At 36.5% G+C, this 25,057-nt stretch overlaps 2 protein-coding genes and 1 pseudogene across 2 annotated transcripts; all 3 read right to left on the bottom strand.

Moving 5' to 3' along the window:
- Positions 1 to 10,660: 10,660 nt before the first annotated feature.
- LOC125189770 lies at positions 10,661 to 11,856 on the bottom strand (annotated as a pseudogene).
- Positions 11,857 to 12,685: 829 nt separating this feature from the next.
- LOC125189769 (transcription elongation factor SPT6 homolog) lies at positions 12,686 to 15,632 on the bottom strand. The gene is made up of 3 exons (XM_048087007.1): positions 15,410 to 15,632; positions 15,002 to 15,317; positions 12,686 to 12,926 (listed from the first exon to the last, which is right to left on the bottom strand). Exons 1-3 carry the CDS (start codon positions 15,630 to 15,632, stop codon positions 12,686 to 12,688), a joined length of 780 nt encoding a protein of 259 aa, XP_047942964.1.
- On the bottom strand, positions 15,633 to 25,057 carry LOC125189767 (transcription elongation factor SPT6 homolog). The gene is made up of 17 exons (XM_048087005.1): positions 25,048 to 25,057; positions 24,855 to 24,973; positions 24,586 to 24,739; positions 24,364 to 24,499; positions 24,028 to 24,274; positions 23,754 to 23,951; positions 23,531 to 23,650; positions 22,865 to 23,251; positions 22,689 to 22,799; positions 21,812 to 22,588; positions 21,519 to 21,660; positions 20,919 to 21,389; positions 20,516 to 20,738; positions 19,936 to 19,939; positions 16,525 to 17,034; positions 15,992 to 16,201; positions 15,633 to 15,890 (listed from the first exon to the last, which is right to left on the bottom strand). Exons 2-17 carry the CDS (start codon positions 24,942 to 24,944, stop codon positions 15,633 to 15,635), a joined length of 4,038 nt encoding a protein of 1,345 aa, XP_047942962.1. The 5' UTR covers positions 24,945 to 24,973; positions 25,048 to 25,057.

The following is a 25,057-nucleotide window of genomic DNA, read 5'->3' as shown; positions in this document are numbered from 1 at the left end:
AACTGAAGGAATTTGGGCACACTTTCATTGAAATTTGTTTTGTCTTTCTTAAAATCATTTTCGAAATTTAAATTAGTCATTTTTTTATATTTAGTTAATATAATTTTTAAATTTTGATTTAAGTTATTTTGCAAGTATAATATTTCTTTTTCATTTCACAAATACAAAAATTTAAAGGATATTGATGTCTAATATCACGAAACTTTTCAAAATATTATTTTCTCCACAAATATTGAACTTGACATAGTAATATCACAAATTTAAATAGTTGTTTAATTTTTCCCACTAGCAATAAAATCTGACTAAATTAAAAAATGAGATAGATAATCATATTTGGCATCTAGGGACTTTGAAATCACATCATCATTTCTTAGTGGTAAATAAAATGTAGCCAGATTTTTTCGTTGGTGGAAAAATTAAACAACTATTAAGTTTGTGATATTATACGCCAAGTTTAAAGTTTATAGAAAAAAATAAATTTTTAAATAGTTTTATGATGTTAGGTGTCAATATTCCAAAATTTAAACAAAAGTTTGAAATTGGAGAAAAATAAATGAAATATGAGATGCAAAATTGAATTATGACTATAATGATGCTGAATGATTGTTTTGTACCAAACTACCAATTAATGGTATTTCGATTGACGTGAGATTAGTCAACAGTAAAATTGAAAAATATCATTAAAACCAAAAGTCAAAGATGAAAAATTGTGATTGAACTAACGAATGATGATATATGGATGGAATCATTGAAGTGAGACTAGTCAACGTGAAAGTTGAAAAGTAGAATTATAATTAAAATGAAATTAAAATCTAGAGAACGGGTGTTTTGACAAAAAATGGATTATTTTTATGAACAAAACTTGATTGTAAGCGAGTATAGCATATGTACTAATTTAAATGCATTAATTATGAAAATAAATATGCTATTTAATGGTACTCTATTAGTCTATAAAAATTAATTTTAATTTTGAAATATATATTTTTTAATATGTAATTAATAAAGTAGGAGATGGAAAGAGAGAAAATTTGATGAAATATAAAAAAGAAAAATGATAGTAATAAAATTCTATAAATAGAAATGATATTAAATTTTGAGGATAAAAGGTATAGTAGTATTAATTAAAAAAATTTAAACATTTCATATTTATAGGATACAGATTTTTAGAAATTATTTGATTTTATGGAGAAAAAGGTGACAAAAGTAGTGGTATCTGCATATATAATATTGAAGTTATTTTTATGGCAAATGGAACAAAATTACTAAGTTATCCTCCATCTTTCCTATTGTCAGTTTGTGCATATATACTATTGAAGTTATTTTAGTTTACATAAAATTAGCATGATATCTATATTTTGCACCGAACATACCAATTAGAAATATAGCACAGACCATAAATATATATCATGATCATTATCCTAACTAGTTTTAGCCCACGCGCTATGCGCGACACAAAATATTTTTGTTTTATTAATTAGACATTGTGAATAAGTAACATAAAATAAAAAATAACATCATTACGAGATTAAAAAATAAAATGTAATGCATTATAATCACAATATAGATTAACGATATAAAATTAAATAAGTTTAAATTAAATCATCATGAAATATTTGTTAATTACAACACTTATATAGGTCTTTACAACAAAGAAAATTACCATCCTTAATACATACATACTTTAATATTAAATTACCATCAATATTCAATTGGTATAATTATTTAATATACCACTACAAGATATAATTAGGACAATAATATCGCCATAAAAAGATAAATAATGAATAACAAAACAAACAAAAAAACACAAACCACATCTATCACCGACTCTTCTTCAGCCTTATTTTTCTCCTTAATCTCTAAATTGATGATATATGCATATGCGCAAATGCAAATGTGATATTTATGATTTTTGTCTTCTTTGCTTCCTTTAGCCATTTCGTTGTTAGGTGTTTTTCTTTGCATGAAAATTATGGAAGTGACGAAGTTGGCGACGAATGTGTAAAGCTGTAGCTTCAAAATATTATAGATAGTCAACAACTTATGTGATTTCTTTATTTGTAAAAAATAAAATATTGTAGCCTAGACGAAAAAATAAAACAAATTAACATGAAGAAAATACTTAGATATGAAATAATATCACTAAAATAGAATGATCTCAAAAAGGATTTAAAAGTGCTCTTTGCCTTTTACCATCTTTTGCACAACTCTCTCTCCACTATCTCCGACTCACGTCTTTTTTTCTTCGTCTTTCACTCTCTCATATGACACCTGCTCCGCCTCATTTATGGTTTGCACAGTGATAAAACATGTATTTATAGATAAAGATCACTAACAATTTCTAAAACCTTTCAAATGCAACTATACATCACAAAAAATGAAAGAACAGTTATCTACCTAATAAATAGTAATTAAAACATATATTATTTTATGATATAAATAAAAAGCGTTAGAAATCATGTATAATCATATTCAATTCATAATCTTAATTGATTATTATTAGCTAAACCCTAAACCCTAGTATCAACCCCGTGTGTTGCACGACTCGTTGATTTTTCTTCATATTAACTTTGTATTTTGTGATAAGTATTATGATAAGAAATATAAAATCATAAATATATATAATTTGGGAGTATGAATAAAGTGTGATATTAAAACTTTTAATTAAATTTATTTATTTGAAAGTTGAGGTGTGCAAACATATTTTAGTTAGGCATGGAAATTTAGAAATCATGTTATAGGTTACATATATTTACTTAATGCAAAGAGAAAAGAGAAAAATCCAATTAGAAAAATTTACACAAATTTCTAGAAATGCTCTATCCTTGTTTTTTCCTCGTGCCAATTTTAACCATTTACACCATTTACATCCTTGTTTCTTGAAGATTTCTTGCTAGTAGTTGCCGCAATCAGCTCGCTGTCAACGTCAATATCTTCCATCTCAGCCTCACTCACTCTTTATTGTAGTCACAACACCCCATGTCCTTCGTCTTTCACGGGTCTTTTGATGACTCAGAAGTATTGTTAGGATGTAGATCATCGAGAAAGGTAAATCCCATAATTTCATTTTTCGCTGATAAGATCACATATTAGGAACATAATAATTGCACAAAAATAGTGCTTAAAATAGATAAATAATCACAATTTTTTTATAGAAAAAATTCAGTGATGCAACATGTATAGAGATCGCAATGAGGAAAGAATTATAAGCTAGAAATGATACCATACCGTTGGATACATGAAATTTTGCAAAATTTTGGGGAAGTTGATTACCGTGGGAGGAAGTATAATGTATGATGTGTGAATATTTGGTGTGTGAATATTTGGACTTGTGAGATAATATAGGGCATATATAGAGGCTTTTCTTAATAGTATTCATATTGAAATTTATTATGTGTAACTCACATTTGATTGGTGGTAGTTTCATTTTTTTAATTAGTTAACCGAAAATTTATCTTTAGTGTAATTCACATTAATTGAAATTATGACTGTAGTTCGAATATCAACTGTGATTAAATTACATAATCCAATGTATTCAACATGTCCAATGTGTTGTTGTAGTGTAAAAATGATAAATTTGAATAGAAGAATAAACGGCTCAATTAACTATTTCATAATTATAAAGAATAGTGTATTACTACCGAATGAAATGAATTAAAAGCAATTAATGGAAATAATCATTGTAACTGCTAGTACATTAAAATATTTTCACAGCTAAATTTATTTAATCAAAATTTACTTTTGCAGTTTTTATTTATTGCATTTACATTCCTTGCACAAAATAGTTATTCAAAACTTCTCAAAACTCTCATTTTATATATGTATAGACTAATAATATCATGGATAGATAACTAAACTGAGTGAATAAATGAGTTGATAGAATTTGAGATACATTTATTAAAAAAAATAAAATTGAAATAAGAGCATTAGAGCATCCGCAGCGGTAGCAAGGACGCTGCTCGTCCGTCCGTGCCGCAGATCACGGTGCTGTCCATCCGCCGCTGGAGCTCATCCGTCCGTGCCGCTGAGCAGCCCTACGTGGCACGCTCTGATTGGCCAACGGCTATGCCGTTGGCAAATTCTTTTTTTTTAAAAAAAAATTCGAAATTTATTTAAAAAAAATGTTTTTAAATAAAAAAATAATATTTTCCCACTTCCCAAAAAATTATATCCGTTTTCTACCCACTTTTAATTTATTTTTCAATTTTTTTTCCCAAAATTCACATTTTCATCTATAAATACCCCCACTTCAACACAAAAAAAAATCACATTTTCATCTATTCTATCATCAGTCATCTACATTCTCTTATCTTTTTTCCTCATACTCTCTCATCTAAATTCCCACCACACTACACAATGTCCGGCTCCGGCGATCACCCATCCGGCAATCGCGGTTGGAACCACGATTGGTTCAACTCCGAGGCCGGATATAGTCCGGAAACCCAATTTACGGCCCCTCCTCAAACTCAAGGTTCGCAAGCTGCGGGTGGCTACCGTCCTTACCCGTTGCACGACCTTAACGCCCCCGGGTTCGGGTGGGCACCCGAACCCAGATCGGGAGGGAGCAGTAGCTCTACTCCTACTTCTACTTCTGTTCCTACTCCTCCTGTTCGTGGCACCCGCACCCCGTACACTTCGGGTGAGATGATGGCGATGTTCAAAGCCTACTTGGTAGTCTCCGAAGATCCGGACGTCGGCACGAACCAAACCGGGGAAACTTATTGGTGGCGCATCACTCGCCTCTACAATGAAACCCGGCCGGCAGGAACCATATATCGCAATGATAGTATGGTTCGCAATTGCATCTTCAGATGCAACGAGGCAATCGGAAAGTTCCAGGGGATTTACCTCGAGGAAGAGCGGTCGGCGGGGAGTGGCACGAACGAGCTCGACATCATCCTTGCCGCCTTGGTGGCATACCAACGGGAGGAGTTCAAACCGTTCAAGTACCTCGATTGTTGGCGAGGGGCGCCAACATCCGAAGTATAGGGCGGCATAAAGCATCCTCCTCCAGCCTCCTTCAAGCAAACGGTCCAGGTCGGTTGCCCTATCCGACGGCGTCTCCGATGATGTGGCTACCCGGCTTGCCGGAGCTAACTTGGGTAGCCCCGACGCCGGCCCGAGGGGTTCCTCGCTCGCAAGGAAGGAAGAAGGCGGCGGCAATCGCCCCGCCGCCGTCGCGCCTCGACTCCATCAGCCCCCGCCCGCCGCCCCCGCTCCCTTTGTGCCTCCTCCACCCCCGAACAACACGTTGTGGGCCATCTTGAGTCAACTCTATATGAACGATACGTCTCGGATGACTTCTGAGCAACTTGCAACACATGAGCAAATGATCCGGGGTCTCAAGAGGCAATTGGGGTTAGAGGAGTAGTCTTCCACGTGTGTAATTTTTAATTTGTAGGATTTTAATTATGTATTTTTTTTATTTTCTAGGATTTTAATTATGTATTTTTATTTTTTAGTATTTTAATTATGTACTTTTTATTTTTTAATGTATTTTTATAATGTAGAAATGTTTTTAATAATTGGAGTATTTAAATTGAATAATAGAATGGTGAGACCCTTGAGCTTGTCCTTAGCTAAGAATACGGATGTGGGTGTTGTGCTTTTAGCTAAGGACAAGCAGTAAAAGTGGGTCCGAGCCGACGGTGTAGTTTTGGTAGGCTGATACATTTGATTGTAATATAATGAGAGAGAAGAAGATCAAACCACTCTTGTTTCCCATTTTCTTTGCTAGCTTTAGTTAGTATCTGTCCCTCAATATGTATTCCTCTATCAAAAGTCAAATTAATGGAATTGCTCTCTCTCTCTCTCTCTCATGGGACGGAGGGAGTACTTGTTTATGCGATTATGCCTATATGGTTATTTTTGTTGATTATGTTAACTAGTATCACCCACGTGTGCGTGGCACGATCCATTATTTTATTTTTCTCGAGTTAATATTAATATTGTTGATTAATAAAAAAAATATGAAAAACGATATAGTTATACGAACTTTAAAAATAAAAATAAAATAAATATTTAATACACATTTTATTGTTGTTAATTTAAATATTAACAACAAATTCTAGAGAGATTTTTTACTGTATTACATTAAACCCAACGGAGTAATAAATAATATATTTATTTTAATTTGTATTACATTAAACCCAACGGAGTAATAAATAATATATTTATTTTAATTAATTATTAAATATTGATAAATTACTTAATTAGAGTAGTATATGTAAATGGTAATTTATTTAATTATGGAGAATAAAAAACAGCTAAAACTTTAGAAAAAACATTCAAACAACATAATTGACATTATCAATATTTTGGAAGATAGAAAATTCAAAATATATTGATATGTGGACATATTAAATTGCTCCATTCATCAATCCCATAAATTAAGAATGAATTGACGCCCATTAATCTCCTTAATTGTCAATCAGTCAACATTTCACCAATTTAATCCGTCTTATTTAAAAATAAATAAAATTCAAATTTCAAAACTAAATAGAATCTCAAATTTTCTACATCTCATCTAATTTTCAACTCTCTCTCCATTGCCAATCCAACCTGCTGACGATAGGTAAAGCTCGTTGCCAGCAGCCCTCACTCACGGCTTCTACCTCTGCACCACCACCATTGCCATTTCATTCTTCATATTTGTTTCCCCACCGTAGATCGGACGCTAAAACCGTCGATCCTTTCTTAAAGAGATCATTATTGGGGTTTTTTTCTCGATTCCTCGTTTCTGCATATTTGATACTCTTTCTTGATTCTGCATGTCCTACCCCTCACTTGAGAAGATCATTCTCTGAGCGGACCATGCCGTCCTACCCCTCACTTGAGGAGATGATTCTCTAAGCGGACCATGGTGGCGGCGTTGAGCATCCAACAATTTTGTTGTTACGTAAATAGGCTAACCTCACCGCTAATGATTTTGAGTTAAGTTTTTGGTCTTGTATTTATAGAGTCGTGCATTGAACATTAGCCATTATTTATAACATCAATGGTCATTAATATGGTCATTATGTTGTACTATAAAGTCAAAATGGTATTTTATTTTTAGGATTATGGATTTGTAACTGCTATTTAAACGACTAATTTGTATTTGTATATGACAAAATGCCATATATTGCTGCAATTGTTGGTGGTTACAAATGATGTGGCTAAGGATTAATGACATATTGCTATTTAAATCACATTAATTTATTTTACAGTTTTTTTGAAGTATGACGAATGACATATTGTTGCTATTTTTTTGCTAGTTTTTGAAATTACTATCCTCTTAAATGTTTGAAACTTTGAATTGCATAGGACCTGTTAAATCTAAATGACAGTTACTAAACATCCATGCACATTTATTATAATTATTTTGTAGAATGCAGCCGGAAATTTGTAGCTGATTTTAGGACTCGTAACCCCCATTTTATAAATTGATATCCATGGCTGAATTATCAATGCACATTTATAATTAATTTTATGACCTTTCATGCTCTACATTGATTATGACATGTTTTATAAATTTTCAAATTCATCCCATAATTTATAAATATTTCAAAATAAGCCCAAAACTCGCATTTTATATATGCATAGATAGATACCTTGCAGTATTTGTTTAGCAATTATGGTTAATATAGCCGTGGTATTTGATTCCCAATTATTTTTCTGATTAAGAATATTAAGCAAAGTATTAGGTATATTTAAAATCTAACTTAACGAAGCCAATGGCTACAAATTGATTCAGTCCCTCAATTATGATTTGGAATGTGATTATGATTCAATCCCTAAATTAGTAGTACTATTTTATATTTTCACTTAAGTCTAGGCATATTTCATACATATTTTATAGTCAACGTGCAAAATAAATGAATGTACCCTCCCTAAGGCTCTACATGTCAACTAAATGATTTATCTTTTATTTGATAAAACTACATGAAATTTTAATACTCCATGCTATCCACTCACCAATATATTAATACAGTCAAATACAGGTATCTAACTATAGTAACAGAATACATAATAATTATAGAGCAAATCATCCCATTTTTTCATCGCTCTTAAACCACCCATTTTAAAACTAGTATCTTTCAATTTCAATCTATATTTTGTACACGTACTCTACACACAAAATATTTACAATAAAATAATATGCATATATTAAAGTAATCAAAATATTATGCTTGCACGACAAATGAGGCGATTCCGAGCAACCTCAAATATCAATCACAAATTCAATAGTAATTCTAGTAAAAAGAGAAATAAAAACTCATTTTGTCCCTATCGTATAGTTGAATCTGGATTTGATTTACGAGGAGCGACCCCTGATGATCTTGGACCGTAAAGTTCAAATTTTGAGGAACAAATCTATTGCCAGTGTAAAAGTACTTTGGAGAAACCACGAATACGAGGAAGCCACGTGGGAGCTCGAGGATAAGATGATGGAACCGTACTCGGAACTCTTCCAATGAAGGTACCAAATTTCGGGACGAAATATCTTTTAAGAGGGGTAGAATGTAACGCCCCACTTTTTCGAACCCTAATTTTCGAGACATAAAAATTTTTGCATTAAATGCTTTTAATGCTATAGAGTATGTGAATTAAATGATGAGTGATTTATTGCATGATTTTTTGTGGCCTAATTGCGATTTGGAGTTGAGTTGGAGTTGAATAGTCAAACTTGTTGATTATATGGCGTGGCTATTGAATAGTCAATTTTGTGGAAAATATGACGTGGCCGTTGAAAGGTCAATGTGTTGTGAAGATGGAGTGGAATTAAAAATGGTGGATTTTGTGATGTGATTATGTGAATATTTTGATGCGGGGCGAAATAATATTGTGGTAAATTATTTTCCTAAGGGATGAGTGAGATTAAATAGGAGCATCATTACTTAATTGGAATTTTCGACTACCCCTATTTATTGGATAAGAATCCTATTTTTCTTGGATTTAATTATTGCTTGGGATAATTATTTAAATTAAATCCAAAGTCCGATTATTCCTTATTTATTCCATGAAATTTTCGACCCCTATGCTTATTTTAAGGAGATTTTCGAAAATCTCCTATTTATGGGAGAAGGGATTATTTTATTATATTATTTGATCCCTTATTTATTCTCTTCCATGAATAAATTCAAATATCCTAGCATATCTTACTATATCTAAGGAGATCTTGTCATATCTTATTTTAAATAATATTTGAAATTGATTCCTTGTGGAGGAATCAATAATTAACGCCACTTCCTAATTATTTGGGGAGGATTATTATTTTTATTCTACTCGGTGATATTTTATTCTACTCCATGAAATATCTAAATTAAATCATAGGCTAATTAAATAGCCTAAAATTCGAAACCCTCTTATTTCTCACCCATATTAACGCCAATCTCTCCCACCATATTTCTCCAAATCTTTATTTATTTAATTGTGGAATTATATTCTTGAACTCTATAAATAAGAGAGAAAACCCTAAACCTAAATCAAAGAAAAACCGTCCCCACTCCCCCAAAATCACGTCTCTCCCCTCTCTCACACTCTATCTCAATTTTTCTTCTACTATTCTCCAATATTTCTTCATCTGTTGAGAAGAATTGAAGTTGAAACTCAAGAATCTTTGAAGAATCAAGGCTATTACTTTGTTTCTACCGTTTGTTCGACTATTTATCCTTCATTTATTTTCTCTTGATTAAACATTTGACTTGCTGCTCTGATAGTTCGTTTAATACCTAGGTCAAGTCCCTTTAAATGAAACCCTACCCTATGTTGAATTCTTTAAGTACGTTTTGGTAGCAGTCGCCGCATTTATTGTATCCTAGGAGGGCGGACTGTTACAAAGAAATACGCTCGACATGGTAAGTACCAATTATGCTATAGAATATCATATGTATGGAAACACAATAAAATCATCAATCACCAAATCAATTAGTGATTTGGTGGATATTCTTCTAACATATAAAATCAAACGACCAAGTTGGTCGCCGAGGAATTGGTGAAGGGAGACGTTTAACCATTCGGTGTGCATTTGATCCAGGAGGGGAGAGCTCGCCAAAGCTTCTGTTCGCGTCGCTCTTCGTTGTGTCGTGGTTCCCACCTTGAGAACAAGATGGATTTTAACCACGGGGGAGTTGATACGTTTATATCTTCGGAAATATCTCCCGTATCTCTATTATTATATTGTTATTCTCATTATTCAATCAATGAAATCATTATTATTGTCTTTTATCTTTATTTAGTTTTTCTGTTTAGAATTTCCGATTGTCGACAGAGCACGATTTCTCTGCGACTTTCTTTATCTTTTTCACTTGATAAGGGTTTTTTCCCATATCACTCTTCCACAATATCTAAATTTGGTCAAAGTGCAAATTACATTATAGAATTGAAAGGATTTGGAACAATGATTAAATTCTAAAAATATAAACATTTTTATGGTGTCAAACAATAAATTTGGAATTAATATAAAATCCAGATCATCAGTTAACATGTTATCAAACTGATATTGATGGTTTCTAAAATGACATGGGAGAAAAAAAAAAGAGACACTCAGAATGGGAAGAGGGAACAAGAGATTAAATAATAAATTCACCATTAACTTTATAACAGATCCAATGTATTATCAAGAAAAGCATAACTTAGCCTTCAATAGATAGAACTTCTCATATCTTGCCAACTAAGGTCACAATTCAGATTCAGTAGGAGAGAATTCTTCAACACCACAACGATTTATAACGTCCGACAATGCTTTAACAACCTAGGAAAACAAAGATGAGCAAAGATGATAAGAGAAAGCAATGGGAAGAGTTCGCATTAAAGTTACCTTGTTGATTGAGTATCTACTATTGTCTATTGGGATCCAAGCTGAGGCATTTATCAGCCATGTGAACCAACCAGTAGAGCTGGTAAACATCGGGACTATCTTTCAGCGTAGGATCTGTCAGTTCTGTGTATTTCTTTTGCCTTAGCAGCGGCCTCGCCTGCAACAAAGTTGCTAGCTTTTACATGTTTAATTCCTACAAACAATGCCACTGCCATGTGCAGATGAACTTACCCAGCTCAAGTAGCTTTGTCCATCGATGTTTTCTATCGTCTTTCTCCCTGTGATCAGTTCAAGAAGCACCACACCAAACGCAAAGACATCAACTTTACTCACTTCTTTCCCAGTTTCATCATACTCTGGTGCCAAGTGTTCAAAAGTCTTCATGGCTGACCACTCTCCTAGCGTCTCGTATTCATTCATAAATCCGTAGTATGACAGCCGATCCCACATGTTTTGCTGTAAGAGATCATCTATATCCATTTCCATCATATTTTTTTTCAAATATATCAAAAAAATGTACCATTGCTTGAAAATCATGTGTTACAAGGATGTTGCTTGGCCTCATGCTTCCATAGATTCCTTCTTCGTGCAAGTATGCCAATCCTTTAGCTGCACCATATGCTATGTTTATTCGTATTTCCCATGTCAGCTTCTTGTTTCCATCTGCACAAAATCATATTCATTCAAAGAAAAAAGAACAAAAAAGAGATATGTATAGCTCTTGTAAGTTGAATGAGATCACTACTGTCTCCACTCACCAGATAAATGCGTGTTGAGAGAGCTGTTGCAGATGTACTCATACACGAGAAATCTGTTTGGTCCCTCGAGCACGATCCTATGAGCAACGCCACATTCAAATGCCTAACTCCCTCCAGCATCCGAACCTCTCTCTGATAATCTTCCTCTCCCATTGTTACTGAAGGGGTCTCCCTGATCAGAATTTTCATCTGATCGTTCAGCAATCCGAGATAGGTTTTGCTTCCATGATCCGACATCAAGTTCTGAGATCAGAAGCCATTTGTTGCAATCTGCAGCTCAGCATAAGTGAAGTTCATCTTCTGTCTATACCATGGCCTGATGGCCTTGTGTTTCTACATGAACAACATAGCAAGTGACTACTTTCCCACCCTTCTTCCCCTGCACCTCAAATATAAGTATTTAAATCATTCTTTAACAATCACACACACACACACACACACTTTTTTAGAAATTTTACTATAACTTACTGTTCTTCTGGTTGGTCGTAAACTCCCCTTTTGTGGCAGCTTCGTCGATTTGAGGTGTTCTTAAAATCTGAATGGTGTGGTCAGATTTGATCCTTGATATTCCACAAGACAAGTTTTTGCTTAAGTATTTTGTTTCTTTCCTCAGTTTCCTACGTGAATCGTTTTCGAATAAGCAATTCTACAGTTGAGTTGAGTAGTCTTACCTATATTTGATTTTCCTAGTTCAGTCGAGTAGTAATTGGGGAGAGATTTACAAATACCTTCCAAGAACTACATGCGTGGCCTGGTAACTTTTAGCGTATTCGGCTGCTACTTCTTTCAGCGTACCGGCTTCTACTGTGATCCCAAATTCAACCTAAACATTTACAACGTAATGTTAACTCATTTTATAGCATATATATAGATATAGTAGAGCAATTTAGTCTTGCTATCTAATATTAGTAAATCAATCACCTGTAATACATCTGCAGCAACCAACATCTCTTTAAACTCCAGTGAGGTTGAGTATCTGACAAGTGTCTTGTAAATTTCTGCTTTGAATTAATCGTTGCACTTGAATGCTTCTTGGATTCTTTAAACATGTCATGAATTATTAGTACTCAGATTTTATCTTCGAATTGATCATCATCACATAGACACGAAAAGGGTAAGTTCTTACTTAGCACGAGGCCATATCTCTTAGCATGAAATCTATGTTTCTCCATAAAGCTTCAGTGATCACAAGAAGCTTGATGATGCTACCATATCTGAGCGATAACTGAACCACAATGCTCCTAAGAGAAATACTGAGCTGCTTCGGAGCATCATGGATGATCAGCGTCCTTTGCCTGCTCGTAGTCATGGCTCGTGTTGAAGAATGAAGGAGGAGATACACTGCGCCTTTAGCATAGATCACTTGACTAAAATCATGCAAGTAAAATCAAATATTACTAGTAATCTTTTCATGCTATAAATAGATCAACATGTAAGAATCTTGAAAAGCAACAAAACTTTCAAAGACAGAGAATATAAGCATATTATGAAATAATACTAAGTTGCCAATGTTAATATCAAGAACAATGAATGAGTAGATTAAAAAAAAAGGTGCAGTAGAGAATAATGGTAAACTATTTTATATGAAGAGATTTTTTTGTAGCACTTGGCATTGTTGTTTTGTATCCTTTGCATGTGTTATTTGTTGTTTTCACTACATGATTTGAATTTAGATGAGAGGTTAGTCTATGATCACTATCTCTGCTTCTTGTCTTCATAGTTGTACCATCCATTTTCACTGCACGATTATCACGAAGAAGTAAAATATTCATCAAACTATGAAAACATGTTGTTACTGATATTCAATGTTGCTACATGTTTGTATGGATAAAGACAAGAGTTCCTCAGTTCTTGCTTCCTCTCTTGTTGTTTTCTTTAAAATTTATGTCAGTAATACAAACTAAATTTATCACGTGACAGCTTTTTAAACCAAAACCATTCCCCGAATTCTGGTTTTTCCCATGAACTATGAGATTTGTTTTTAAAACTACGAACTGTCATTTCGTTAGGATTTTCCCAATCCGACCCGAATAGCATAATTCAAAATGTTAAAGTTGTGTTTTGTTTATTCAAAAGTTGTCATTTGTTATGTAATAATTGTGACTGTATGTATTATTGTGCTAAATAGGATCCAAGTAATCAATTTAGTGACAAATAAGGTTAAAATTGACATGTAGACAACCCAGGTTTCGTCGTTAACCCGCCGGGGGAAAATCCTAACGAAATGGAAGTTCGTGGTTTTAAAAACAAATATCATAGTTCATGGGAAAAACCGGAATTAGGGGAAAGGTTTTGGTTTAAAAATCCAAAAACCCTAATACAAACTAAATTTATCACGTGATAGTTTTTTAGTATGAATCTGGTAATGTTCTTATGTGACCGGAAGCTTTCCTTGAATATTAAGTGTTGTTGATCTGTGCTTAGTCAATTGATTGAGTAGATTGATTTTTGTTGATTGCCTTCATTTTTTACAAGTTTTATATTGACCCTATGCTTAACTACTTGTTTATGCAAACACCTTGTGCAAGAGAGATCATAGATGTCGAGATCATTGGTGGTATCCTAATTTCCAGGAACCCGCCTCTCTTATGGGGCTCAATCTGGTTTGTGCAAACTGTGAAGTGAACAAGGTTTTGTTCTAGAGCTTGGATTGATTGGCATGGTGGAATTCACTCCTCGTGTTGCCAGGCAGCAGTGGCATCTTAGAACGCCAACTCTTGTATGACCAGGAGTTGAGGAATTTCTTGAACATGTGACACAGAGTGATCAGAGCGTGCCTCCATTGATGCCTTACCGACCATCAAGATTTTAACTCAGACACGTGCTGTTGGCAGAGAAGATTTCGAACTGGGATCTCAAGTACCACTCAGATTGCATAGTGCCATGGCTAGAACGAGCTTCGTATCCAGTCTGTCGCCAGGAGTTGGAGAGAGGAAACAACAGTAGCAGCAATGGAGAATCGGGAGGAGGTGGTCTCTATTGTGGCCTTTTCGTTCGTCTCATTCCACTCATAACCTTGGTGAGACAGTCGAACCAAGCCCGGGTCCCATGTTTATCAATTACAACAAATCGTGCTAGTATTCAACTTGGTCGTAATATTAAGGAAACAATGTTTAATGAAATGCATATAAAATTGCTTGACATTGAATTATCCAGCAGGCTAAATTTTATTGTGACAGAACTGACTTCCATATATATATAGCCTTTGCTGAACAGAGAAACAAGAAAGGCAATAGAAGATCATCTAGAAATCAGAATGAACGATTCAAAATAGACCAACTGATAGTAGATTGTCCAAGAAAGAAGCTAGGAGCTGAACGCCTATTCAACACTAGAGAATTCAGTAGAGTAGTATGGATAATAAAAATTACAGAACATCCTGACATTTATCACCAACCACCGCCATCTGAACTCTTCTTGGCATCTCCCCACCCCGAATTACCTGCATCCGCACCCGAACCCCCAGGCATCTCCTCCCCAGCTACCCCAACCAGCATTACCACCAACACCGCCTCCCCAACTACCACCGCCCGGTGAATCCTGGGCTTTTGATCCAGAGAAGCCACTCCCCCATCCACCATCACCATTGCCATCCTTGGAACCCCACCTTTGTGAACCACGGTCGTGGTACTGCCTGTCACCCCTGCCATTACCATAAGAATCTGACCTACGGCCCCGGCCACGTACACGTCCTCCTCCACCATATGGTCTAGGTGCTCCACTGGGATGCCCATCACCATTTCTGTAATCACCCCTCACTGCAAGGAAAAGCAAATTGATGCACATTTATTATTCACAAAATTCATTTATGAAATGCACAAGTTAATTGAATCATTTCGAATCTTAACACTTCTAGGGCCAGAATTCCTGTGTCTGTCTGAAGATTGGCCTCCTCTCCAGCCTCCATCATTGGATGAATTGCCCCAGCCACCACCGGACCCAGATGAGCCCCCAGTTGCAGGACTCCTCACTGGCAACATAGCAGCAACTGATCGTAGCGATGGAGTAGAGTCAGATGAGTCATCAATATGGTCCTGAAAATAAGCCACAAGACGGTCTATATCCTCAAACATTCATTTCCGGAACTTAAATCCCTTTGGATAGAGATCTATGTACTCGTGGTGAGGATTAGAACTCCGTATATACGTCAAGATGAATGTGCCAGGATGCTCGTGAAATATTCCAAAGCAATATACAATTCTCATAGGATTCTCAGCCTTTTCAATTCTGAGGAGCTCATCAACTTCAGTTTTAGTACCCCGCCTGAACTTTCGGTAATTAAGCATCGACTTCAAATGAGCTACCAGTGGATCTACATAACGATCCATTACCTGCATGAAGGGTTAATCAAACTCGCATGCTTTCACAGAAATAAAATATCTAATATCTGCATGATCAGTAAAGTCTCCAAAATAACAGCTCCGTAAATTACCTCATCAAGATCTTCAAATGTATCCTCTCCGATTTTCAGTGTTTTCCCGATCCGAACCAAGCTCAATATATCCTTGTGCTCTTTTCCACCTTCTACAATGTCCTTGTTAGCATATACCCCATCATAAACTTTCAGAGTCAGTGTCAAAAATGATGGCCCACCAGAACTAGGGCATATGACACATTCACCGGGATCCTTGTCGGACAAAAACTGTTGACAGGAATCAAAGGGTATAAGAACTCAAAGACATGAAAGCATTTCGAAACAGGAAGAGTACGTAGCAGCAGTAAGCTATTACAAAATCATGTAAATGCACTTTTTGGAATGATATCACAATCTGGACTCAATAAAACGAATCTTCACCAGTATAAATTACGCTTCACATGTGAATGAACCTTAGATTAAAAGGTAATCAAACCATATCAAGTCCAAGAAAAAAAAATTCAATAATCCCAAATACCCAATAAATACGCAAGTGCCAAGCAGGCCCACAAATGAATTGTGAACGACTACAATAGAAGATTACAACAAACCTCTATCGCAGCATCAGACGTTATATTTTGGAAGCGTGGGTAAATGATCACTCTCGGCAGGAAATGCTTCTTTGCAAGTTCCTTCTCTTTGCGAGCTTTTTCCTGAACAGTTTGCAGAGTACAGTGTTCTTCATGATAGTAAGGCTCTGTCATTCTGTGACTCCTGTAACGATTACTCCTCATTTCACTTTCTCTACAAGTTAAAAACACCTGATAGCTATTTTTCTGAATTGATTTAATCCTGCAAGTCAAAAAATCACCCTTACGCAGCTTCTCATATAAATTATTCATATCCCACCACTCATCCATGTAATCCTCCTTACTGAGAATGCCAGCTATTCCAGATTCAAGGACGCAAATTGCTTTCTGGCCCTGAACCTTTTCAACCTGCACAATTCTTCGTTCGGAGAGTAGTTTCTCTTCGGTCTCTCCAGTGATCATGTCAAACTCTTCATCCTGACTTGGTTCTACAAAGGGTCTGCGACGATCCTGAAAACCTTCCATCAATTCCTGATGTGAATCAGGGTATTCACAATCATAGGATGCAACGACATCGAGGGTCATGGGTTGATTGGGGTCCGAAAAGAAGTTGGAGATATGACAAGGAGCCGAGCGGATTCGGAGGTCTGACTCAAACCAGAATTTTCCTATCAAAATGATGTCCAAATGCTGTTCTAAGACCACCATTATCTTCATCGTCAAGAGATCTTCGCGTGAGTACCTTACACGCCTCAATCGGAGCTCGGATGAGGAAGTTATGGCCGTTTGACGAAAGTCGTGCAGAGCTGCCAAAAGTGCCCGGCCACAGAGAAAACGCCCGGGCAAGGCCCCAAAACGCCCGGGCCGGGCGTTTTGCCCGAAAATGCCATTTTTTAAGATTTTAAAGACTATTTTCCCTATTACTTTTGTTTTAGTATAAATACTCTTTTGTAGGGTTTTCATTCTCAGCTTTTGAATATTTGTAAGAGACTATTTCTCCATATTTGAGAGCTCACCTTCTTCATCTTTTGAAGACTTATCAAATTCCTTCGGGTTGCATTCGATCTTTTGCCGGGCTAAGGTTGATTGTAAAGGTATGCTTGCTAGTTCTTGTGTTGCTAGTTTGTGGAGCCATTAGGTGTTTGTATGTGAAAGTGCCTTTGGGATTTCTTTCTTGTTCTTCACCTAAATCATAACACTAATCCATCATCTATCCTTTTATCCATTTTTCTTGTTCCATTTCTTGGTTTATCTTGTTTATTTGTTGGGTTTATTTACAAGAATAAGTCCGGGGCAAATTCATGAGTCTTCAATCTAGAAGATTCACATTATTTGGTATCAAGAGCCATTGGTTCTTGTTCTTGTAAGCAAAAAAAAAAAGAAAAAAAAAAGGATAAATTCCTCAAAGGGTGAAAATTGTTAGAAATTTGTCAAAAAAAAAGAGAGATCTCAAATCCTATCCATGGGCTTTAGCTATAAATTGATATATGCGTTCTTGGGTATGTCAATTTGATTGTCTAAAAGTTGTAGGCCAAAATTTCATCAATTGTTTGGTCTATTGTTGATGGTTGAAATTGTGCACACAAAGTATTTGTTAATTTGTCCCATTGGCTTAGCTCCCTACTTTCACTAATCTTGTGGCTTCTTGGACTAGTTTTCACTTGCCTAGTTGTGTATCTTGTTTGTGCTATTTGTGCAACCCTTGGGATTACATCATCGAGAGCAAGTGAGGGAGAGTATCTAGCCACTAAATCTCTAAACCTTCCGAGAGACATTGGGTGTGAGTTTGGGGAATTGGGGACATACTTTGTGGGTTGGGAAGTGAGCTCCTCACTAAAGTCTTCATTCTTGGGTGTGTGCGTTGTTTGTGTTATTAACAAAAGGGATGTGTCCCTAGTCCTCTTTATCTTCTTTGTAGGTACCGAAAATGCCACCACGTACGAGGATTTCTAAGCACAATTCGCCTAGAAGGGAGGATGGGGACGACATCGCGTCCACATCCGACGACACCCTCAAAGAGATGTTTTCCTCAATCATGAAGGAGATGCGCGATGCACGGGGAATCATGAATTCTATGCAAGAGGGATTTACGGTATACCATAAGAATATATCCCTCATAAGAGATCGAGTTAGGCATAACCATTCCATAGCACCTAGTGACCGAGAGAGACATGATAGGAGTGACTACAAGTCAAGGTATCACGATGATGGACTTGATAGAGGGAGTAGAAGGGAGCGAGTACCAAAGTTCCATGGAGAGTCTCACTCTAGGAGGATGAGGGATCATGGTCATCATAAAGTGCATGAGTGGTTAATGGAGGAGGAAGTCTCAAGTAAATCAAGGGAGAGCTCAAACCCTCGACATTATGGTGGTGACACAAGACGAAGAAGCATCCCACCAAAGAAGATGGACATATCTCATCCTAGCTATCACACGAAGGTTTCGTCGTGGTTGTCATCCAACTTCACTACTTCAAAGGGCTTGATTCAAAATAAGTGTGACGATAAAGAGCGTGTCAAGCATATGTTGGATTTTGTTGACGATGATGATGCAGAGCATGAGGAAGATGTACGCCCAACTTTCAATGATGGTGTGTCTAGCATGGTGGAAGCCGAGGACGAGTGTGAGCCATTAAAATCGCTTCAAGTATTGAGCATTGCAACGAAGTCAAATGAGATTGCTAAAGTAAATGAGTACTTGAGGAATGAGCAAGAGAGAGAAGAAAATATAGAGTGTGAGAAAAGGCTAAAAAGTGAGATGCAAAAGCCAAGAGAGAGTGGTGGGGGTGAGTGCGAATCAACACAACCAAGAGAGAAAAACTACAAGCATGTGAGAAAAAAAAGTTGCTTGTTAGATTCTAAGATCAACCTTGGGAGGGCTCTAAATCACCCTATCCTTTTTGCCCTTGGTGAGGAGAATGACCCTTATTTCACTAACTCTTTTAACATGTTTTTTCTCTTTGATGGCTTTTTGAAACATAAATTAGAAGGATTGGAATGCGAACCTCGAGTTGTGGATGTACTGAGTAACTTCTTACCGGTTATAAGCTCATGGAAGAAATGTCAAGATGAATCACCCATTGTCCAAGGTGAACTTGATCGGGATTTGAGGACAAATCCTTCAAAAGAAGGAGGGGATGATGTGAATCCGGGTGTCCTAGAGAATAATCGAAGAACCGGATTTGAGGACAAATCCTTTCATAAAGAAGGAGAGGATGATGTGAATCCGGGTATTCACAATCATAGGATGCAACGACATCGAGGGCCATGGGTTGATTGGGGTCCGAAAAGAAGGTGGAGATATGACAAGGAGCCAAGCCGGATTCGGAGGTCTGACTCAAACCAGAATTTTCCTATCAAAATGATGTCCAAATGCTGTTCTAAGACCACCATTATCTTCATCGTCAAGAGATCTTCGCGTGAGTACCTTACACGCCTCAATCGGAGCTCGGATGAGGAAGTTATGGCCGTTTGACGAAAGTCGCGCAGAGCTGCCAAAAGTGCCCGGCCACAGAGAAAACGCCCGGGCAAGGCCCCAAAACGCCCGGGCCGGGCGTTTTGCCCGAAAATGCCATTTTTTAAGATTTTAAAGACTATTTTCCCTATTACTTTTGTTTTAGTATAAATACTCTTTTGTAGGGTTTTCATTCTCAGCTTTTGAATATTTGTAAGAGACTATTTCTCCATATTTGAGAGTTCACCTTCTTCATCTTTTGAGGACTTATCAAATTCCTTCGGGTTGCATTCGATCTTTTGCCGGGCTAAGGTTGATTGTAAAGGTATGCTTGCTAGTTCTTGTGTTGCTAGTTTGTGGAGCCATTAGGTGTTTGTATGTGAAAGTGCCTTTAGGATTTCTTTCTTGTTCTTCACCTAAATCATAACACTAATCCATCATCTATCCTTTTATCCATTTTTCTTGTTCCATTTCTTGGTTTATCTTGTTTATTTGTTGGGTTTATTTACAAGAATAAGTCCGGGGCAAATTCATGAGTCTTCAATCTAGAAGATTCACATTAATTCCAATCTAATATCATTGAAGGTTTCTTTCTTGTTCAGATGATTTTTCTGCTCAGCATGTTCATGAACATCTACAGCTCTTAGTAAATGTGGCTTCTCCCTGACATGCTCGATCGCCATTTCCAGGACATCGTCGTCGTCATTGGCATCATCATTCCTATCCTCCCGATAAATATCCTTGGCCAGATCTTGTGCAAGAATATACTCCCTCCGTCCCACTTAAAATGAAACATTTGGAAATCGGCACGGGATTTTATGTAATGTTGTTTTGTGAGTTGATGAGGAGAGAGTAAAGTAAAAGAGATGAAAAAGTAGAGATAGAGTTGTTTCTATTTTAGGAAACGTTTCATTTTTAATGGGACAAACAAAAAAGGAAAACGTTTCATTTTTAATGGGACAGAGGGAGTATGATTCTGGATGAATTCTGGTGTCATCTAACAGATCAATAAATTGACTACTACTGGAAGTCAATCCGCTACGTCGCACTCGGAGGAACCCAACAGCATTGATAAAAACCTTTTTGCCAAGCCCATGAGATTGCTGCAGGTCTTTCCTAGTGAAGATGGCACCTGCTCTTACTAGGGACCTCTGGAGAGAAGCTGCTTTTCTGGGTCCTAGACCAGAAATAAATTGTAGAGGAGCAAATAACCATTCATGACTGGCAGCCAAATTAATATCAAGGCCCACCTGGTTTGTTACATCTACCATCACTTGTTCAACCATTCCATACTTCTCATCAGGAGTAAGAAAGTTCTCCAAAGGGTTAAGCTTCCAAGATAATATCTCTTTACCCGGCCCACATAATGTGGCAGCCATTGCTAATGGATTCTGAAGATGACGTCCAAGACCCACAGCACGTCTAATGATACCTGGAAGCGGGGGGTATAAGTAAGCTGGAAAAAATAATGCATACAACTGGCATAGTACTATGGTGGCAGCAACATCCACATAGAGAGTAAGTAAAGGGAAGTGATCATGTAAAAAAGATTCAAGGTTACCTTCTTGTGAAGGAAGCTGATCAACTGAGATACGAGAATTTTCATACAGGTGCGGTAAAGATTCATCGCCAAAGACAATATTCAGATTATCCATCTCATGACCAACATCACAAGGATTATCTTCCACCATCTTGAATATTATCTGATAACAGAATGGGCAATAAAATAAAGCGTCACCTCATAAATATTTTCTAGAGTTAATGAAAAAGAAATTCCAAATAAAGGATAGAGATCGCAATGTATGCCATACAAATAAGTTACAGTAAAGAAACAAAAATAGTGCAACTGTGTACCTCATAAATGTCCTCCTTCAACTGCGTACAAGACAAATTCTTTGCTCCTAAAACTACAATATGTGGTTGATGGTCCATCATAAAATTTTGCACTCTCTGCTGATCATTTCTTTTACGTTGCTGTTCATTGACACTTTGACCATGAATGCTGAGGGAACCAGCATGCAATACATCCAAAACTTCTCCAGATGAATCCAACATCACAAAGGTAGTTGCTGGCTTTCCAGGGCCCCAACAGCAAGCCATAACCCTGGGTGCAGTTTCTTCATCAGAACTGACATCATTCTCTTTCCGTTGGTATGGTGCAACAGATACTTTTTCCCACAATAGCCTCCCATAATCTAGTAGTAGCCATGATTTTGCTCTACTTGTCAGCAGTGATCTTGCTTCTTTTTCCATTAAAGGAAGAAGAAAATTGCTAAATGCATCATTAAGAATCAGTTTCCTCTGCTCATTCCATAACTGAGCAGATTTACTTACACCATCACTCAAATAATAATCATATGAGACACTTATCAACTTATCAAGGACTACTTCAGGCAGCTTTATAGTAACTTGCAAGAGCTCCTCTTCAGCTTTCTGAATCAAAAGCCACTGAGCATCCTCAAATCTATTAAGTGGTTTGTCCTTCAACCACTTTACTCCATAAAACTGGTGAAAAGAATCAATAGCTGTGTTTCCCTCAGGAATAGGACTAGTTGACACTACAGCGTTGTCCATAAAGATACTGCGCACATGTCTCCTAACACATGGTTCACAGCTAATTTCAACCGCCGCCTGTTCATAATTTTATCATGAGAAGTTAGAGAAAATATTTTAAACCATATAAAATCTACCCAGTATAACAAAATTATCGAATAAGAAAACTTCTACATACCATGTGCCTTGCGCCTTTCAATACCGCTTGAGGTATCTCAAACATTGCACAGGTGAAATTAGAAGCCATTTCCTCTGGTGTTTCCTTAGCATCCTCCAATTCATCCATTCTCTGCAAAGAACAAAGCCCACTTGATCAATCAATAAAAGAAGGGCACTCAGAAACAAAATACCTACCATTTTCTCCAGAGATATCTGCAAACCAAATTGCTCAGAACTGTAACCAAATTTGCTTGCAACCTCCCACAGTCCAGCTTTACTACAAATGCTGTAATGTGATTTTCTCTTTGGTCTTTTAAACTGGCCTTCGTCTAGGACAACTTCGCCCGGAGGGGAATGCAAATTAAATTTTGAGCGTACATCATCCACTTCTCTTTCCGAATCAGCAGCTTCGAGTGACTTAGTGATTGACTGAAACAGCTGTTCATTTAATCTTAGGCATGTCTCATCATACACTCTCCGTCTCTCTTCTTCAAATTGCTTAGTATAGTATGACTGTAGAGCATTTTTTCTTTTCAAAAGAAGAAGCCACTTCTGATCCAAGTCCTGAATTGCCCAAAGTACCTGCAACACACAAGTCCTTCAAGTATCTCCATAAACTCACAAGCTAGTCTTCCATCTAGGAGGTATTGAAAGTCAAACGCACAAAATATACGATAAAAATTTTCTATTACGGAATTCTTTTAGCTACTTCATGGGTTCCATAAATAAAAAGCACATCAGTGAAAATCAAACATATCGGTGAAGGGGACAACACTTTGGACTTAAAACGGTTACCTACTGTTGTACCACAGCTAAAAGGAAAAAAGAGGAACCAGTGATAAGCAATTAATAAATGTGCACCTTGTGCCACTTCAGCGTAGGCTTTTGATTCATATCATTTTCAATGCTAGATTCGTGATCAGTTGGATCCTTTAGAAGGCTTAATATTTCCTCTTTCCTGTACATAGCAATGAACGGGACCTACAATATGGATAAACAGATCAGCAACTTACCCTGCAACAAAAATCAGAAAATATGATGCTCTTAAATAATTCCTAATAATATTTTTTACTAAAAACCATACGTCTAAATTCTGAATGTGAATCAACTCCAAGAATCTAGCTATATGCCGCTTCAGCTCATCATCCACTTCTTCATTTGTAGTACCACTCCTGTTGAACAAAGGTACCATACCACTGACAAGTTGATCGTAAATCCACTCAGTCTCCATTTTGACACTGAACTCATCTGTTGGGGGGTGGCCTGTACTTTCCTTAGATATCTACATAGAAAGGTAGGAATTTACAGCCAAAGACTTAGCATCTATGATCAAATATGCCACAAGATACTAAGTAAACCTGCATTCTTTCAGGAATATCGATTTCCCGTATTTGATCATCCTTTTTTGTCATGTACTTTTCAGAAAGCACACTAGGATCAAACTGATCTTCAAGACTCCTTTCACTAGTTTCACCAAACATGTCTCGCACATCTATCTTGCGAAGCCTCAGGAGATCTTCAACATCACCAAAAATTTCATGTGCTTCCTGGAGTGCAGATGAGGAAATCCCTGGGTGCTGTCTGTTTTTCTTAGGTTTCTTTCTCCTGCGTACAGATGAAAAACTGTTATATACAGAATATAGAGAACATTAGATCTAAAGCAACATTTACAAATACAGGGTCTGTGGAAAGACCTAACAGGGGTTCCATGCTCATCAACTTCTTCTTCATCAACAATGAAATCAGCCATCTCATCCTCCTCACCAATGTCTGCATCATCTTCTTCTTCAAGCTGTTCATCCTCCTCTGCAATATCCTCAAGAGGTTGCCCTGCAATAGGTGAGAAAACCCAAGATCTCTATTCATCTATACATCTAAAGCTCAAGGTAAAACATACTTGCAAAGAGAAGTTTTACCATCATCATCACCAAACAAACTACGCTTGAGCTTCTCCTCTGCAGTACGCCCACCCTTCCCACTTCTATCAAATTCTTCTTCATCGGTAAACCAGGAAGGCCCTTCTTCTGCATCCCCCCTAGCCTTCTTCAGTCTCTTAAACTTCTTACTTTCCTATAATTAATAAAAAACACAAAATACCAAGGTAAACTAAAAACTTTCTGCATTAAAAATTAAAGGCATAAATGCGCCTAAAGACTCTGAAAAAGCCAAAAGAAGATGAACTCACGAGCTTTGAACGATTGACAGATATATTGCTTTCCTGGAGGAGTTCATAATCATCCTCATCAAGCATGAATTGATCCCTGTGTTGATCCATTTCTTTATCATGAGATCAAATAAGCTTTTCTGTGTCGTCAGTGGTTAAAATTTTTATATCTACCAAATAAAAAGACCTCATAAGTGAAAATAAAAGTAACAACCTTTTCTTCC

Source organism: Salvia hispanica, chromosome 5, assembly GCF_023119035.1.
Source record: "Salvia hispanica cultivar TCC Black 2014 chromosome 5, UniMelb_Shisp_WGS_1.0, whole genome shotgun sequence".
Classification (NCBI taxonomy): domain Eukaryota; kingdom Viridiplantae; phylum Streptophyta; class Magnoliopsida; order Lamiales; family Lamiaceae; genus Salvia; species Salvia hispanica.
The sequence above is the reverse complement of the archived record's forward strand: the minus strand, read 5'-3'. Positions and strand labels throughout refer to the sequence as shown.